Here is a 15,121-nt window from a genome sequence, read left to right as displayed (position 1 = left end):
GTCGCGGTGACCGTAGTCATAATAGTTGGGTTAGTGGACGATAGCAGCTACTTGGTGCAGGTGCTAACAACGGCTGTACTTTCTGGACTATATCTAGACCATAGCTAGCGTGTTTAGGTAATATGGCACCTAGTTTTATTATGTCTCTCTGTTGCGCTTAACAACATCGCTTTTCTCCTACCTAGAAATTTCGACCGTAGCAGTCGCCCATGAAGTAGACCTAATCGACAAAAAAGCTGCTAATGAATCGTTCAAGACCTGCATTTCTTGATCAGGAACCCCCTCCTGGTTATATTGCGGGGGTTGGAAGGGGTGCGACTGGATTTGCTACACGCTCTGACCTTGGCGTTACCAATAGTAGGAAACCCAACAGGACTCGGGATGGGAGCAGTGACTTCCTAGCTGCAGAAGCAACCAAAGATGCTGCAGAAGATGAAATTGAAGCTGAAAATATCTACTCTATGGTAGAAGAACGCTTGGCAAGCAAGAAGAAAGCTGCCACGGGGTCTAAACAAGAGGCATCGCAGTCAGCTGTTGGTGATCAATTCGTCGACTTGAAACGACATCTAGCGACACTGACCGATAACGATTGGCTAAATATTCCAGAAGCAGGTGATTCTACGAGGAAAAATAAACGCCAGCGTTTGGAAGCCCAGCAACAAAGGAAAACGTACGCTGCGCCGGACTCATTGCTCTCTGGCCGCGGCGTAAATTTGATGAAATTGACTGAAGAACGAGAGCGTTTACTGGGCCATCAGTTGGATACTGAGTTTGACCAGACATTGAACAAACAGCAGCGGGAAGTGGACGACTATTTGCAGCAATTGAACTCTGAGCCTATATCAGTGACGCCCTCTATGGATGTGGATGCACAGGACCTGCCTAAGATGCGGGCAATTCTCGCATCATACAGGAAGACAGATCCAACTAAACCTTATAGTTGGATTGCTTCGGCTCGGTTAGAGGAAAGGGCACGGCGCTTTCAAGTGGCGAAGGCGATCATCGACGAAGGTTGTCAGCAATGTCCGAAAGAGGAAGACGTGTGGCTGGAAAACATTAGACTGAATCAGTCTGATTTAGCATACTGTAAAGACCTCGTAGCACAAGCTGTTCAATTTAATGTAAGAAGTGAACGACTTTGGTTAAAAGCCGTCGAATTGGAGCAAGAACAGTTTAACAAGGCGAGAGTGGTACGAAAAGCGTTGCAACAAGTACCTAAAAGTGAGACATTTTGGAAAATGGCTGTCCAACTTGAATCTAACAGGAATGCCGCATTGCGCGTTCTTGAGAAGGCTACTGATCTGGTTCCAACTAGTATAAGCCTCTGGACGGCACTGATAAAGTTGCAAGATCTTGCGCACAAGCGGGAAACGCTAGACAAAGCTAGAAAAGCTGTATCGGATAACGAGGCACTGTGGATTATCACGGCAGAAATAGAAGAAGAATCTGGTACTGCCGACAAAGCTCAATTGGTAAAATTACTTCGAGAGGGAATTGAGTTGTTACGTAAAGGAGACAAGTGTTTGACTTTGGAAGAATGGATGGTTCATTGTAAGAATATTGAAGCTGAGAGATCTTACCCACTAACCATAAGTGCGCTCTTAGAAGTAGTTCTGGCTGAACAAAGCGCGGACTCGGCCGACCTACTGGCTACTATCGACGGACTAGGAGATGACGCTTTCTACACTAAAAAGGAGGCAATTGCGTATCTACTCTCAAAAGAACCATCAAGGCTTTCCATATGGACCGCATTTATAAACCTAGGCAGAAAAACTGGTAAAATGAAAGAGATATATGATGCATGCGATAGGCTTCTATTCGAACAGAATATCATTAAAGAACGCCCTGTGCTGCTGCTCATATATGTCAAGGAGATCTGGAAACGGCTTAATGATGTCCACGGAGCCAATAAAGTGCTGGAGAGAGGTCTCAAAATTCTTCCTTCTTACCTAGACTTTTGGTTGGCGAAGATTAAGCTCCAGATAGCTATGTCAAAGAACCAGGAAGCAGAACGTACATTCATCCTTGCTATAAACACTCTTGGCATAGATAGCACGACAAATCTGGAGCGGCTTTGGTACAAGTATGCTAGCTTTCTAAGGTTTTTGGGAAAGAACAAGCAAGCGGTAGAGATCCTTAATGATGCAATTGCAAAATACCCTGCCTGTGAGAAACTGCGCTTACAACTAAGCCAAGTCTACGTTGAAATGTCCCTCCTATCTGAAGCAAGAGAAGTTCTTACAATAGCATCGAAAGAATTTCCCAGCCGGCCCAAATTCTGGGTACAATTGGCAAAATTGGATGAGCAGCAGTTCCAGAAAACGACCAGTGCCCGCTCAGATCTAGATTTAGGTCTTCTTAAGAACCCTGGCTCTTGGGAGATCTACGTCGCAAGAGCCCAGATGGAGGTCAGAGTAGGAAACAAAAATCACGCAATATTGGTCGTCCAAGAGGGTTTGCGAAAATGTCCAGAAAACCCTAACCTTTGGTGTCTAAACATTCAGCTCGTCGAGAAGAAATCTCTACGTAAAACAATGTTCCAGCAAGCGTTGAAAAGTACAAACAATAATGGTCTGGTCCTAACCGAAATTGGCAAGAGCTTCTATAAAGAGGGCCAGATCGAGAAAGCATTAAGGTGGTTTCAGCATGCAACTGAAACCCATCCTAAGTCGGGTGATGCATGGGCGTGGTACTATAAGCTTTTGAAGCAAACCGATAAAGATACCGCGGAAGTTGAAGCACTCGTCGAAGAGCATGAACCGAAATACGGCGACCTATGGATATCGGTGTCGAAGGATGTGAAAACACAGTATAAAAGCCCTAGTGATATCCTAAAATTATGTAATACATTCATATAAACTCGTAAATATCCTCAAGTTGTAATACTATGCATCACAAATGTTGTAAAGAATATAAACAGAGAGAAGCACTCAATGCAGTGCCAGTTTATGTTTTTTACTATCAAAGTGACTTCAATTAGTGTTTTACGTAGAACTTAAATTTGAATGTTAAATGTAACTGAATAAGGACAAAACGCCCCACTGGAACGCACAAACATAAGACAAGAAAGACTACACAATCCAGGATAGTATTCTTTTACTAAACTATGGCGTTGTCAATATACAGCATAATGCCCCACTAAATGTGGTATAAGATACCTTTACAGCTCTAAATACCGTAAACTTCTATATAAGTCCGCAATCTCTATCCGGCTGTTTACCAGAATACTGGTGCAATCACTTAGTGTCTAGCTCACGTAACTACAGTGAGAAATAAAAGCTCAAATAATAGAAATATTGTCAAACTTATTAGGCATTGAATATCGAAAGCTGAAAATCTGGCCCTGTCCAGGCATTCACTTATTATCTCACCGCCACTAATGCGACAGCGTCAGCGCCTTCTATCCGAGACAGAAAAATGGAGTTCTGAAGAAACGGAGTTACTCAATGAAAGAGGGGCAAATAAACACGACGAAGGGAAAAGCTATTTGCTGGCATTGTTCAAGATTACACCGCCAATGTCTATATATACATTTAACCCCAATGTATAAAAAGCGCGGGCGACACAGATTGCCGAAGAGAATCTTGGTACCTTCTCTTATCCCGTTTCCATAGAAAACAAAACCTCAGACTATCAGCTCGGTGATCACCTCCAGCGCGTATCTGATATGCTCTACCCATAATCCTTAGAACTGGACATATCACGTGACAATACTGCCGATTGTTAACGTCTCACACCCCTTAGTACCGTTAACCGAGCCCTTAAGCGGTTCAGCGGTTATTATTTAGAACAACTAGACCTCTTGAAAAGCAGCTTATCAATGACTATTTGCCTTGTAAATACTGCTAGGAATCTTAGTAAATCTAGATATCGTAAGGTAGTTTGATAAATTGTATTACGTAGGAAGCCTCCCTACAAGATGGAATACGTATGTTTCAGATCAAATTCATGCTCCACAAGAACTATATAGACGCACAATAACTTGTAAAAGAGATTAAGGATACCGTCTAGTATCATTTACTTAAAAACTTGTAACTAAAACACTTTTCAATAGATAAAAAGTTTGTCTGGATTGACATTTTATTGTAAGGGGTTAACAGATTTTAAATATTCATTTCGAGTTTTTAAGCCGCTCTAGGTAACTTTAGTTGTTACAATTACATTATTTCAAATCTTTACACATTAAAGCTGTAACTTTGACAGGATCATACAAAATGTCGGTTTCAAAGTACTTTCACGCTAAGAACGCCATTTTATCAGAGGGTATTACTTATTTAGCAAGATCGCAGGAGTTGTTTTGGGTTGATGTTTTCCAAGGTGAAATCTATAGAGTGACCACAATTGCCAACCCTAATGAAAATTATAAGGTTTACTCAATTAGCTCATTGTCATATAAGAACCCTGCTGAGTATCCATATGATCCACAATCCGCGGAGAGAGTTGGTTGCGTGTTTCCTATTGAAGACAGTGATGGAAATGCGGTTAAAACTGTGCTATTTGGGGGTAGATATGGGATTGGCAAATTGGATACCGCCAGTGGAAAGTGGGAATATATCTACTTGTTTAGAGACAGCAAGTTTAAGAAGTCTTGGGCCCGTTTAAGAACAAATGATGGAGCGGTTTCCCCTAACGGGCGGGAAATCTATATTGGCTTAATGACTGATTTTTCTTTTGGAGGGCCTGATACTAAAAAGGATCCAGAAGGATGTGTGCTAAGAGTTAATTTGCAGCGTAAAGAGTGTCAAATGGTTCTCGACAATGTCCACATTCCAAATGCCATTAACTGGAATCCTGATTCCTCTAAGATATACATAACTGACAGTACCAATTGTATTATCTGGGAGGCACCATTCCTCAATGGTGCTCCCGCAATTGACAAGAAGCGTGTATTTTATAGCACCAAGAATGATAGTAATAAGGATTACCCTGATGCTCAACCAGATGGTAGTTTTGTTGATCCAAGAGATGGCCACTTATACACAGCTGTTTGGGCTGCTTACAAGATCCAAGAGATCAATCCATGTGGTGAGTTGGTAGATGAATATAAATTCCCTACGCCCCGTATCTCCTCATGTTGTTTAGGTCCGGATGGTGATGTCTACGCCACTTCCGCAATAGAAGGTAACTTCGATACAGCAGATGGCTCAGAAGTAGACGGAGGTAGTATATACAGGTTGTCCATTCTCAAGCTAAGAAGAAACTACGTTACAAGCAGCATTATAAGTCCTGTATACTGAACGCGTCCGCGTTATGTGCTAAACATCGATAGCTGTATCGCTTGTGAGAAATAGTGCTTTGAATAATGCGAAATATAAAACATAAATTACATATATACATACATATTTTAGGCCGAGTAAAACTGCAGTATTAGATATATGCTTCACTCTTACAATTCATTTATTGGTAATGTCTTACCCTCAACCCATTTCGATGCACATTTCCTCATTTCTTCTAAATACCCAAGGCAATTTTCATTTATAGTACGTGACTCCATGTTATCGGTTATGCATTGCTGATAATCATTCATCTTGTCACCACAATTTGACATAATTGCTTGGACACTTGGTACTTTCTGCTTTATACATGTTGCGAGGTCTTTTTGTCTAAAGTTACACTGTGAAGGGTCATCGCGATTCTGAGCAATACACTTATGCATTTCCATAAACTGCTTAGGGCAGTGTTTGGCAACATCCTGCATAACAAACTGATCTAGGGCCGACATTGAGTGCGTATGCTTTACTCGTCCGTTTACATGGTTAAAGTGAATTACGGTGAGCTCTTTTCATGAAAGTGTATATATATATATATAGAAATGAAGTAAGCGCTACGGAACGCAAAACAGCTACGCTTGCAAACATCGCTATGTACCACCGCTGGCTCAACTATGCACTGGACGAAGATGAATCACTTACTCGACATTGCACTCTACTTGTGGACTCTCCAGATATCTATCAGCACTCGAAAACTGCCGGCGCTGCCGGCGCAACTATAGGAGTTACAGCCATCGCAATAGAGCGCCAAACAGGTCAATTCTTTATCTCAGCTGGAACTGATGGGAGTTTGTCTATGTGGCAGTTTGAATCGCGACATTCTGATGATCACACACGCGGTACAAACCTCAATAAGCGTAGACACTATCTTAAGGGCTCTATTGCAGAACATCGCCAACCTCTTCCCCGCAAAATGCTAGAAAGACATAACGTGCGACAAGTGAAAAATATAGTTACATACAGCCAGCGCTCGCTCATAGCACCACCAAGCATATCTAGCACTCATTACTACGACTCTTTTTCATCGGATGAACACCTGCAATCCGCGCCCGGCGTCCACACAGTCACGAACTGTCTATTCTACGCCCGCGACAATGGCATGTTCATAACCGCAGGGACTGACTACACAATTAAAATTTGGGACACGGCTGCATTCCAGTCAGTGCATTCGATATCACTTCCCTATCGTATAAACCAGATAGACACTAAAGAAGATCTAATTCTCTGTGGTCTGGACGATAAGAATCCTTGCGTACTAGACTTACGCAACGTGCGAGGGAAAGGAATGATACTGGGCTCTCGATCCAACCTCCCTAATTCGCAAGTCTTATGCGCCAAATTCGTTGCTGCTCCTACCTCAAGTACTTCCCCCGAATACTCTGATACGCGTTACGTCATCACTGGCGACAGTGCGGGATCGCTTCGGACCTGGGATTTACGTATGGCCAACAGATGCGTCTGTACTGTCACCGGCGCACATCATACATACACAAACGATATTTCAATCGAGCCCACTCCCACCGCAACCAGGAAATTTCTTTCTACGGGCAAAGATGGAAAGTGCAAAATTTGGTCAACAGCAAACGGACTTTGTTGCTTGAAGCGAGAACTAACGCCTGCTGACGCCTTTAGGAACAGAACTCCCAAACGTACATCCCGACGACTTCTATGGCATGAAAAATACTGCTATGTAAATTCGGACCAGGGAGACCTCCTAATTTATGAGTGCGATACCGGAGCCCTTGTTCACGCGCTTTCAGTTCCGCACACTTTAAACGTACCGGGCGGAAACTTACAAGGTAGACGCAGCATTATACAAGCAATGGATATACAACCAATACAGAGTAACACAGTCGGACCACGTCTAATACTTGGTACAGACTCTTTGACTGGCTCGTTGCTCGATTACCAACTTACCTTTATGTAGAATAGCTCATGCAGCGTCGTTCTTCTTCAAATGTAACTATATACGGTCACCAGCAAATGTCTTTTTTGACTCCTGTTCTTATTTGGATTCCCTCCTTTGTATAACTAAAGGAAGCAAAACGTCGAAGTTATAACCAGCACAGGGCGTATAACGGGAGATTTGAACGTTCTTGGTCAGGGTTGTATTTAACTAGAGCGCTTGGATTGGAACAGAAGAGATTTAGTTGAGTTTTGGTGTTCGATTTGTGCTAGAACAACGAAAGCACGTGTGTGTATCTCTGGTAACGAAAGAGACAGTTGTTCACACAAAAAGCAAGAGAATCATAGAAAAGGGATTGAAGACTCTCTTGTTGGTGATAAAGTGAGAGTAGGCGAGAGCCCTGAGTGATTGTCTACATAGGTTGAAATAGCTAAGTTTGCGTTTTGTTTACTTTCGACACTATGCCAAGGGATTTGATGGACTACTTTTCACAGGGCGGGTCCAATAAAGGCGGTGTTACCAAGAAGCAGGAGAACGGTTCGAGTGAATGGCTGGGTCCTTCAGTTTCTATGGCAGTTGAAGTTGGAGACAGAGATGAGTTCGAGAGGACGACATTCAATTTAAAAAGGACACGTTCAATGGGTTTGCTTGATGAATACATAGAACCGACGAGGAAATTATTGGAAAGGTCGTCTGCTTATGGCGGTAATTTGGAGAGAACTCCTACGAGTTTTGGTAACTATTCGGAGAGAAGCTCTGTATGTCTTCCGCCGGCGGATCAGGACGCGGTGGCCTGTGAGCAACAACAATGCAATTTTTCTGGGAGTATGCTATCCCCACAACTGACGGTACTGAGTGTTGGTGGTGCGGAAGATAGTAAATCGCCCCCGGTACCTGATACGGACAGTTTTAGGCTTCCATTGGACGATAACGATGTACAGCATGAGCCTAACAGACACGTGGACTACTTATCGCATAAATGGGAGGAGTCTGATATATCTCAATCCTGGAAGTATATTATATTGAAAAAGCGACAAAAAGGCGAGCAGGACTTAATTAATGCCGCTAGATTGGAAAACGCGTCATGGAGAACGTGGGCGAAGGCTCGGAATAACCTTCAGACTGTAAGCCCCGAGATGGTTAATTGGTCGAAGGACTCGGACGTGACGTGGCTTTATGGCCCAATTGTACGTGATAATTGTAATTCCACTCACAGTACTCACGGTAACTATAATAACGTAAAAAGTGGCGTCGCTCAACACGAAGAGTTTGGCTATGCTTCAGACGATGAGACATCTAAAAGGGTACCCGCAAAGCAAGTCGAAAAGGAAGACCGCAGGACAGGTCCTAAGCCTATTTTGAAAAAACGTTCTGTTTCGGAAATAATTGAAGAAAACGCTCTTTGGCGATTAACTGTTGCGAGACAACATAGGAAACAAATTACAGATGCAAATTCTATTATGGATGGCTACGGCCGCAATTACCAGCACGATGATTATGATGCATTGGCAGCTAGGGTTAATTCACAGTATTACGTTTCTACCCATATGGCCAGTTCAAAGGAGCCTGGTCATTCTACGTCCCCGATAAATTCACCACCTCCACAGAATTTACATACAAAGATGCCGGTAAGCTTTGAAATCGGTAGCGATGCTAATATCCCACCACAACAGCCGCGTCCAGAATCTCACTTGAATGATAGTAAATCACCTTCAAAAATTCAAGTTTTACCATCAATTTTGTCCAAGACAAACAAGGAGAAGGATAAGTTGAAGGACAGACATATTCATTTTAATGACCGTGTCGAGCAGTGCATGGCTGTAAACCATCACACGGATTTTGATTATGATAATGATTACGACCATGATGAATATGCTTACGATTATGATGATGTTGACGACGACGATGAGAAATACGATGGTAACGTTGCTTCCAGTAAAGGGTATTCTAGTCATTATAGAGTCGCCGAAAATCGTAAATATGAAATATCCCGTGATGATGAGGAGGTAGATGATGACGAAGACCAAGATGACGAGGAGTTTGGTCTTTTTATAAGTGCTACTGGTAGAAAAATGGAAACTGGTTTAAATGTACATACTGATGCTTCGTCATATGGATCTTCTACAGGGGGCAATGGTGGTAGATTTGCAATTCCTTTGATTATTAAAATGTTACCTGCTACTACATTGAATTATGGTTCCGATGACGAATACTGCCGAGGAAGCGATTATAATAGTGGCAACGCTGTGTCTCATAATATGAACACATACAGAGGTTACGACTATGTCTATGATTATAATTCTGTTTATACAGCGGATACGTCTAATCTTCTTGCTTTTTATACGTGTGATATAGTAGACGTTCCAGAGTCGTTGAGAACTCCAGTTACTGAAGAGACCTCGATTAACTTTCGATTAGACAATAATGCTTCTGAGCAACCGAAGGAGCTGAAGGCAATCAATGCATTACCATACCAACATGATTCGCAAGTTGTAAATGCTTTTAAAGCAAATAACCAACCTTACAAGAATGAGCCAATTCAAAACGATGCCGACGGCAGTGATGACTCGACTCATACGAATCAGAACATAAATTCCAACAATAACTCGTTGAGTAAGAATAAAAGTACAGACAGCGACTCCTTAACACTAAAAAGGACATATTCACTGGGAAAGTCGAACAGCTCCTCATTGCATGATATTCAACATGGAAAGGCGCCTCTTATCCAATCACATAATTTTATCACGGGGAAGCAACTTGCTTCCAAGAGCGGGACCTCCTTGCATAAGAGCTCTCAACAAGTACCTCCTCAACGTCCTGTATTACTCAAGCGCAATCCTTCATCTAAAAGTTTTATTTTTGACGATTCAGACTCAGATTCGGAGTCGGACTCTGCACCGGTTAAAAAGGTGTCGCATACATTTCAACCTTCTAGCAACGATTCTAATGTTAGGTCTCCATTCAGCATTCCCACAAAGAACACGTCTGCATCAACGTCACCCAAGGCTATCCCTCCACCAAATTTTGGTAGCTTCGGTTCAAGCAATTCCCACGCCTCACTTAGCGATGTTGACATCCCTGGATACATTTCGCCAAGAAATGGCTCAATGCAATATATGATATCCAAAGAAAGGATCATCAATGTTAACAGTAACAACAGTAACAGTAGCAACAATGGCCATACCAGCGGCACTAATACCAGCGACGATACCGATCGTTCAAGAAATTTGGATTTAGATTCTGTGAGTAAGACATTTGAAAATTATCACATTGATTCCCCATCTGCGGAAGGTAGTGACAAGTATGATCGCGGTTCGCAAGGGAGCGGTAGGATGATGGAAATGGCAAGTAAGTACTTAAATTCATGGAAGAGGTAAAAAAAATATATGTAAGGACTGGAGAGATAATGTCCGGATTGCTCTAAGCAGTAACCCAATGTACTCAGCTAAAATTATTTAGGATCAAAGTCTCAATGAACTAGAAGTCACATGGATTTAGTTTAGATGCATTTTATAACTGTTAACTTTTGTCATTAACACACCACATCTTTCAGTTTACACATGATGTAATAAACCAATCACATATTATAGCTCTAATATCATCTAAGTAAATGTAACAGTTACATAGATAGCATTTGTAAAAGTAAATTGGTACGGTAGCAAATGTAGAGTTCCTACTAGCCACTTAATATTATTTGCTCAAATCTAGTTACTAGTCACCGTAATATAACATTGTACGATATTTTATATTCGAACTTAAACATGTCGTGATAATTGGAGTCATGATTCGAATCGAACACTCCTTACAGTATGCAACAGATAGAGAAGGCGCAATATGTCCTCAGTAGCGCAGCTAGATTCCTTGGCACTGGACTCTGAATTACATGAATCTATATGGAACGAGTTTCAGTCCCATTTTAAGCCTATTAATAATATTGATGAATGGCAGCTACTTATCCACACATTGGTGTTTTATCTTTCAACACATACGAATCTAAAAGGCGTAAGTACTTATGGTTCTCAGTTAAGTGGGGTCACTTACCAGACCACCAAGTCTACTTTATTCTTAGTTTCTGTTTTGGTTCAGTTTTTGCATAAGAAGTTTTCATCGGCAATACTAAGGGGAGACAAGTTCACGAAGTGGTATCTGATGGCTTCTAAATTGTACCATTGTTACGACTTGTTTAACTTCTTACAGTTTCTTTCAACGCCATGTTTTATCTCACCTATTCACAGGCTATTTAACGTTACATGCACTAAGGCACTTGAGGAGTCAACTTTCTATACTTCGACAGTATATGCTGGCCTAGAGTTCCAAAACAGGCAGCTCATGTGGAATACCATTCTAGAACTTCTGAATAAAAACGTACTTCAACTAAATTACTTTTCAAGACAGCAGCTTGAAAAGAACGAAACGCCGACAAGACAAGATCAGTGCGCGAGGTGCAAGGAGCTCCCGGTCAATCCATATTCTAGCTCTTGCTGCAGATCCACATACTGCTACGTTTGTCTTATTAGGAATTTGGATGTCATGTTTTGCAGCAATTGTGGTACCAAGAAGACGTTTACGGCCACACCATTATATGCTGCAGCGAAGTTAGAAGGAAACTAGCCATGTAAATACAATGGACAATTGATGAGACTATAAGGCTTGAGATGCTTATTTGCTATGCCACTTATTTAATAAGTCTCAAGGCTACCTATAGCGCTATCAAGTTGATGATATCTCAGTCTGAGCAACGTAAATTATGAAAGTAAGCGTAAATATTAACGAATTGAAGCCCATAAAATAATATAAAATTGCTGGCGAACATGCCATATCATTACTCTAAAGAGCATTATGTATTATCTCATGTCTATGTGAAACTTTGTATTGAAGCGGCCTCGCGCTCTTTTCAAAAGAAAGGCAATAATAGTTCTTGAAAGTGTCTTTCTACAGCCTGTTAAATAGGCCACAATTAAAAGCTAAAAAGCTGTCCCATTCAAAATTCATACCGAATCCACTATTGAACCATGATTAATAAACCTGGGCCCAAAATTGGTGATACTTCAGAGGTTCATGATGCTGTTTCGGGGGAGAACAAGCCAACGCTTGATCATACTGAAGAACCTAAAGAATCTCAAAGTAATTTACCCATAGATAAAGTCGAAAGTGCTTCGCCTGTTGCTAACTTGGATGACTTTCATATCAAACAAACAGGCGATTCATCCTCGTTAAACGGAGATTTATTGAGCGTGTCCAGTTGCAAAAAGGGTCGTCAGGGTTCCATAGGGCCAGGTGCTAGCAGTCCACCCTTACGGCCAAGCTTCGATAATTACTCATTTAGACAGAGTGTTGAGCTCTCTTCCGTATTTGGTGGGGCTGCAAGAAATGGAACCAATAGATCTAATGTATTGGAAGCGGAACTTGCCGCCTATGGTCGGAAAGCTGATATCTCACCGCTCGGCTCAAATTCTATCTACGAGGTCGTTATGAACACAAGGCTTAAGGGGTGGATTAAGAAGCCTACTGTAGCGAATATACCACCAGTTAATCTGAGCAAGAGTCCTTTGCCAAATGACTGGAAGAAGGATTTACGTGAATACTCCGACGGCATAATAGAAGAGTTCAAGATGTTTCAGAATACAAATAGTTTAACAAGCATGAATAAATTTGATCAGCTGAGAAAAATTGAGGTGTATGATAAGTCGCCAAGCCCTCCAGATAATATTACAGAGCAGGAACATTCACCAGAGCATTCGCTAGAGAGCTATTCAGAGCGTAAAGGATTAGAAGACATTCCACCTATTTATTTCAGCGAAGACTTCCAATTGGACAATTCCAGAGTATTTAGAAAGATTATAGAAGATGTGGACGTACAATTAACTGCGATAAACTCAGCATCTGCAGAAGAGAGAAACCAAGCAAACGATGAGCTGCAGGACAAGCTCACTTACTACTTGGATACTATTGAGGGAGTTTTAGTTATGGATATATCGAAATCATCTCATAAGTTCCTTAATACTATGGAGAATGTTACAACTATAAAACAGCTCTCTCAGCAGGCACTAGATAAACTAGATGAATTGAGTATGTCACTGAACTCCAAAACTCAAGCCAAGATTGAAAGGCGAAAGGGTCTTTTGACGAAGATCATCACAAGGAGAAATGTGGAAAGGCTTGAGCAAGGCCTTATTCAGATACATGAGGTTCTTAAAAGAGTAGATGAATGCAAGGAACTCTTTAAAGTGGACGACTTAGACAACTGCATACGTTTCATCGATTCTGTTGGAAAATTGATTTCAGGAACCAATGACGATGAAAATGTAAAAAAATGGACGGCCGGGTGGCCTCATGAGCTGCTGGATCTGAGCTCTGTACCAGCATTGGGACGATACCGAGGTGACCTGTCTAACATGATCATCGATGTTGGACAAAAGTACTGTATGGCGTTATGCGATATTTTATTGGATGACTTACGACAATACAATGCTCCGACAACACAAGGCAATGATTTAGGAGTCATAAACTACAGGAACATTGACCCTGAGTTTCGTAACTCCATTGTAACCATGATAAGAAAGTTAGTTAGCTACAAGGAGCTGACTAATGCATTTAAACTCTATGAGCAGAAGTTCATCACTGAACTAAAAAATATAATAAAAGCACAATTGCCGAAGCAATTGACAATTAATGAAAAAAACGGCAATGAACAAGACACTAGTGTTGAATCGATAAGGCCACCAGCAGCAGAGACCAAACCAACTGGTGGTGGTGGCGGTGGCTCGAAGCTTTCGCGACTAATAAAGGAGCAAACCCCTATGGAATTTCAAGACATGTTAATGAAGATCTTTACTGCGGAAAGTAGAACACTACGGAGACTTTCCACCCATCAAAAATTATTGCTTGATGTAGCTCTTAGTGAAATACCAAGCGAAGAGAGTGACCACGACATGATTGTGCAATTGGATTTGAGACGCGGAATTAATGAAGGCATAAAAATAGTTCAGCTCAGGATGGGCAAGATTATTGCTGTTAGACGGGAGTTAACGAGCCTATTACGCTTTGACCATTTTTTGCACTTCTACAGTGCATGCTCCTCTTTTCTAAAGGAGTGCGAGTCACTCACAGGTGACTTTTTAACCAAGTATATGACAGACGTTATTTCAGCACAAGTTAAAAACTATATTACTGTTACTACATCTTCTAACGTCAAACTTTTACAGGAACGAATTGATATCGAACAATGGGTTCCATGCATTGTAGACCATGATCTACAGAGGGACGTCAATGATATAGTGAACAGTATGGAAATCGACCCTCTTAACTGGACCGCCATCATGGATTTAGAATCAAAATCTAGCGAGTCACGAGACACAAATTCCTCGTCATCAACCGGAGATGATAAGATTGCAGGGCGCAAGAAATCGGTTGTAATGAGGAACAAGACATTTGTCGCTAGCAGTGCCCTTATAATGACTATCAAAATGCTTAAGTCGCTTCTGGTTTTATCACTAAACCTACCTCCATACCTTTCAAATTTCGAAAACACAATCTTTGATCTTCTTGTACAGTTTAACAACCGTTCAATTGCCTCTGTCTCCTTGAATCCCGACAAAAAAAGTGTTAATAGCCATGGAAAGAACCTGAGCATAATGGGAGAATCTCTCGATTGCTTAGCAGAACTTATAACTGTTATACAAGGATTCTACCAAAGAATGGATATGCAGTATAAAGATTTCCAATGTTTACCCGCACAAAACTACACACATCTTTTACATCAGTTTAGAGCATCCTCAGACAAGCTATACCAAGCGCATGCTCCACCACCTCCAAGTTGACTGAATGCAGCGTTTATTTTCACCAGCAAATCTGAAGCTTAACCGCCTTAGTCACGTGACAACAATTTTATAATCACTTTGTTCGTAAAATGTGCTAATAATATAGTTACCCGCATTTGTCCACA

General features: G+C 41.5%; 8 protein-coding genes across 8 annotated transcripts; 7 read left to right on the top strand and 1 right to left on the bottom strand.

Annotated features, from left to right (window-relative positions):
• Positions 1-242: 242 nt before the first annotated feature.
• Positions 243-2,858, top strand: PRP6 (U4/U6-U5 snRNP complex subunit PRP6; the record flags this gene model as incomplete). Its single annotated transcript, XM_018132738.1, has 1 exon — positions 243-2,858. The coding sequence occupies one exon, from the start codon at positions 243-245 to the stop codon at positions 2,856-2,858; it is 2,616 nt and encodes an 871-aa protein (XP_017987981.1).
• A 588-nt stretch (positions 2,859-3,446) lies between these two features.
• LYS14 (Lys14p) lies at positions 3,447-3,614 on the top strand (the record flags this gene model as incomplete). Its single annotated transcript, XM_018132739.1, has 1 exon — positions 3,447-3,614. One exon carries the CDS (start codon positions 3,447-3,449, stop codon positions 3,612-3,614), a length of 168 nt encoding a protein of 55 aa, XP_017987980.1.
• Positions 3,615-4,214: 600 nt separating this feature from the next.
• AW171_hschr52912 (regucalcin) lies at positions 4,215-5,237 on the top strand (the record flags this gene model as incomplete). Its single annotated transcript, XM_018132740.1, has 1 exon — positions 4,215-5,237. The coding sequence occupies one exon, from the start codon at positions 4,215-4,217 to the stop codon at positions 5,235-5,237; it is 1,023 nt and encodes a 340-aa protein (XP_017987979.1).
• Positions 5,238-5,386: 149 nt separating this feature from the next.
• MIX14 (Mix14p) lies at positions 5,387-5,722 on the bottom strand (the record flags this gene model as incomplete). Its single annotated transcript, XM_018132741.1, has 1 exon — positions 5,387-5,722. The coding sequence occupies one exon, from the start codon at positions 5,720-5,722 to the stop codon at positions 5,387-5,389; it is 336 nt and encodes a 111-aa protein (XP_017987978.1).
• Positions 5,723-5,784: 62 nt separating this feature from the next.
• On the top strand, positions 5,785-7,197 carry RAD28 (Rad28p; the record flags this gene model as incomplete). The annotated part of the gene is made up of 1 exon (XM_018132742.1): positions 5,785-7,197. The coding sequence occupies one exon, from the start codon at positions 5,785-5,787 to the stop codon at positions 7,195-7,197; it is 1,413 nt and encodes a 470-aa protein (XP_017987977.1).
• Positions 7,198-7,637: 440 nt separating this feature from the next.
• REG1 (protein phosphatase regulator REG1) lies at positions 7,638-10,553 on the top strand (the record flags this gene model as incomplete). Its single annotated transcript, XM_018132743.1, has 1 exon — positions 7,638-10,553. One exon carries the CDS (start codon positions 7,638-7,640, stop codon positions 10,551-10,553), a length of 2,916 nt encoding a protein of 971 aa, XP_017987976.1.
• Positions 10,554-11,010: 457 nt separating this feature from the next.
• On the top strand, positions 11,011-11,787 carry PEX2 (ubiquitin-protein ligase peroxin 2; the record flags this gene model as incomplete). Its single annotated transcript, XM_018132744.1, has 1 exon — positions 11,011-11,787. The coding sequence occupies one exon, from the start codon at positions 11,011-11,013 to the stop codon at positions 11,785-11,787; it is 777 nt and encodes a 258-aa protein (XP_017987975.1).
• Positions 11,788-12,188: 401 nt separating this feature from the next.
• VPS54 (Vps54p) lies at positions 12,189-14,996 on the top strand (the record flags this gene model as incomplete). Its single annotated transcript, XM_018132745.1, has 1 exon — positions 12,189-14,996. One exon carries the CDS (start codon positions 12,189-12,191, stop codon positions 14,994-14,996), a length of 2,808 nt encoding a protein of 935 aa, XP_017987974.1.
• Between the last annotated feature and the right edge of the window lie 125 nt (positions 14,997-15,121).

Source organism: Eremothecium sinecaudum, chromosome V, assembly GCF_001548555.1.
Source record: "Eremothecium sinecaudum strain ATCC 58844 chromosome V, complete sequence".
NCBI classification, from domain to species: domain Eukaryota; kingdom Fungi; phylum Ascomycota; class Saccharomycetes; order Saccharomycetales; family Saccharomycetaceae; genus Eremothecium; species Eremothecium sinecaudum.
Note: the sequence above shows the minus strand (reverse complement) of the source record. Positions and strands in the feature narration are given on the sequence as shown.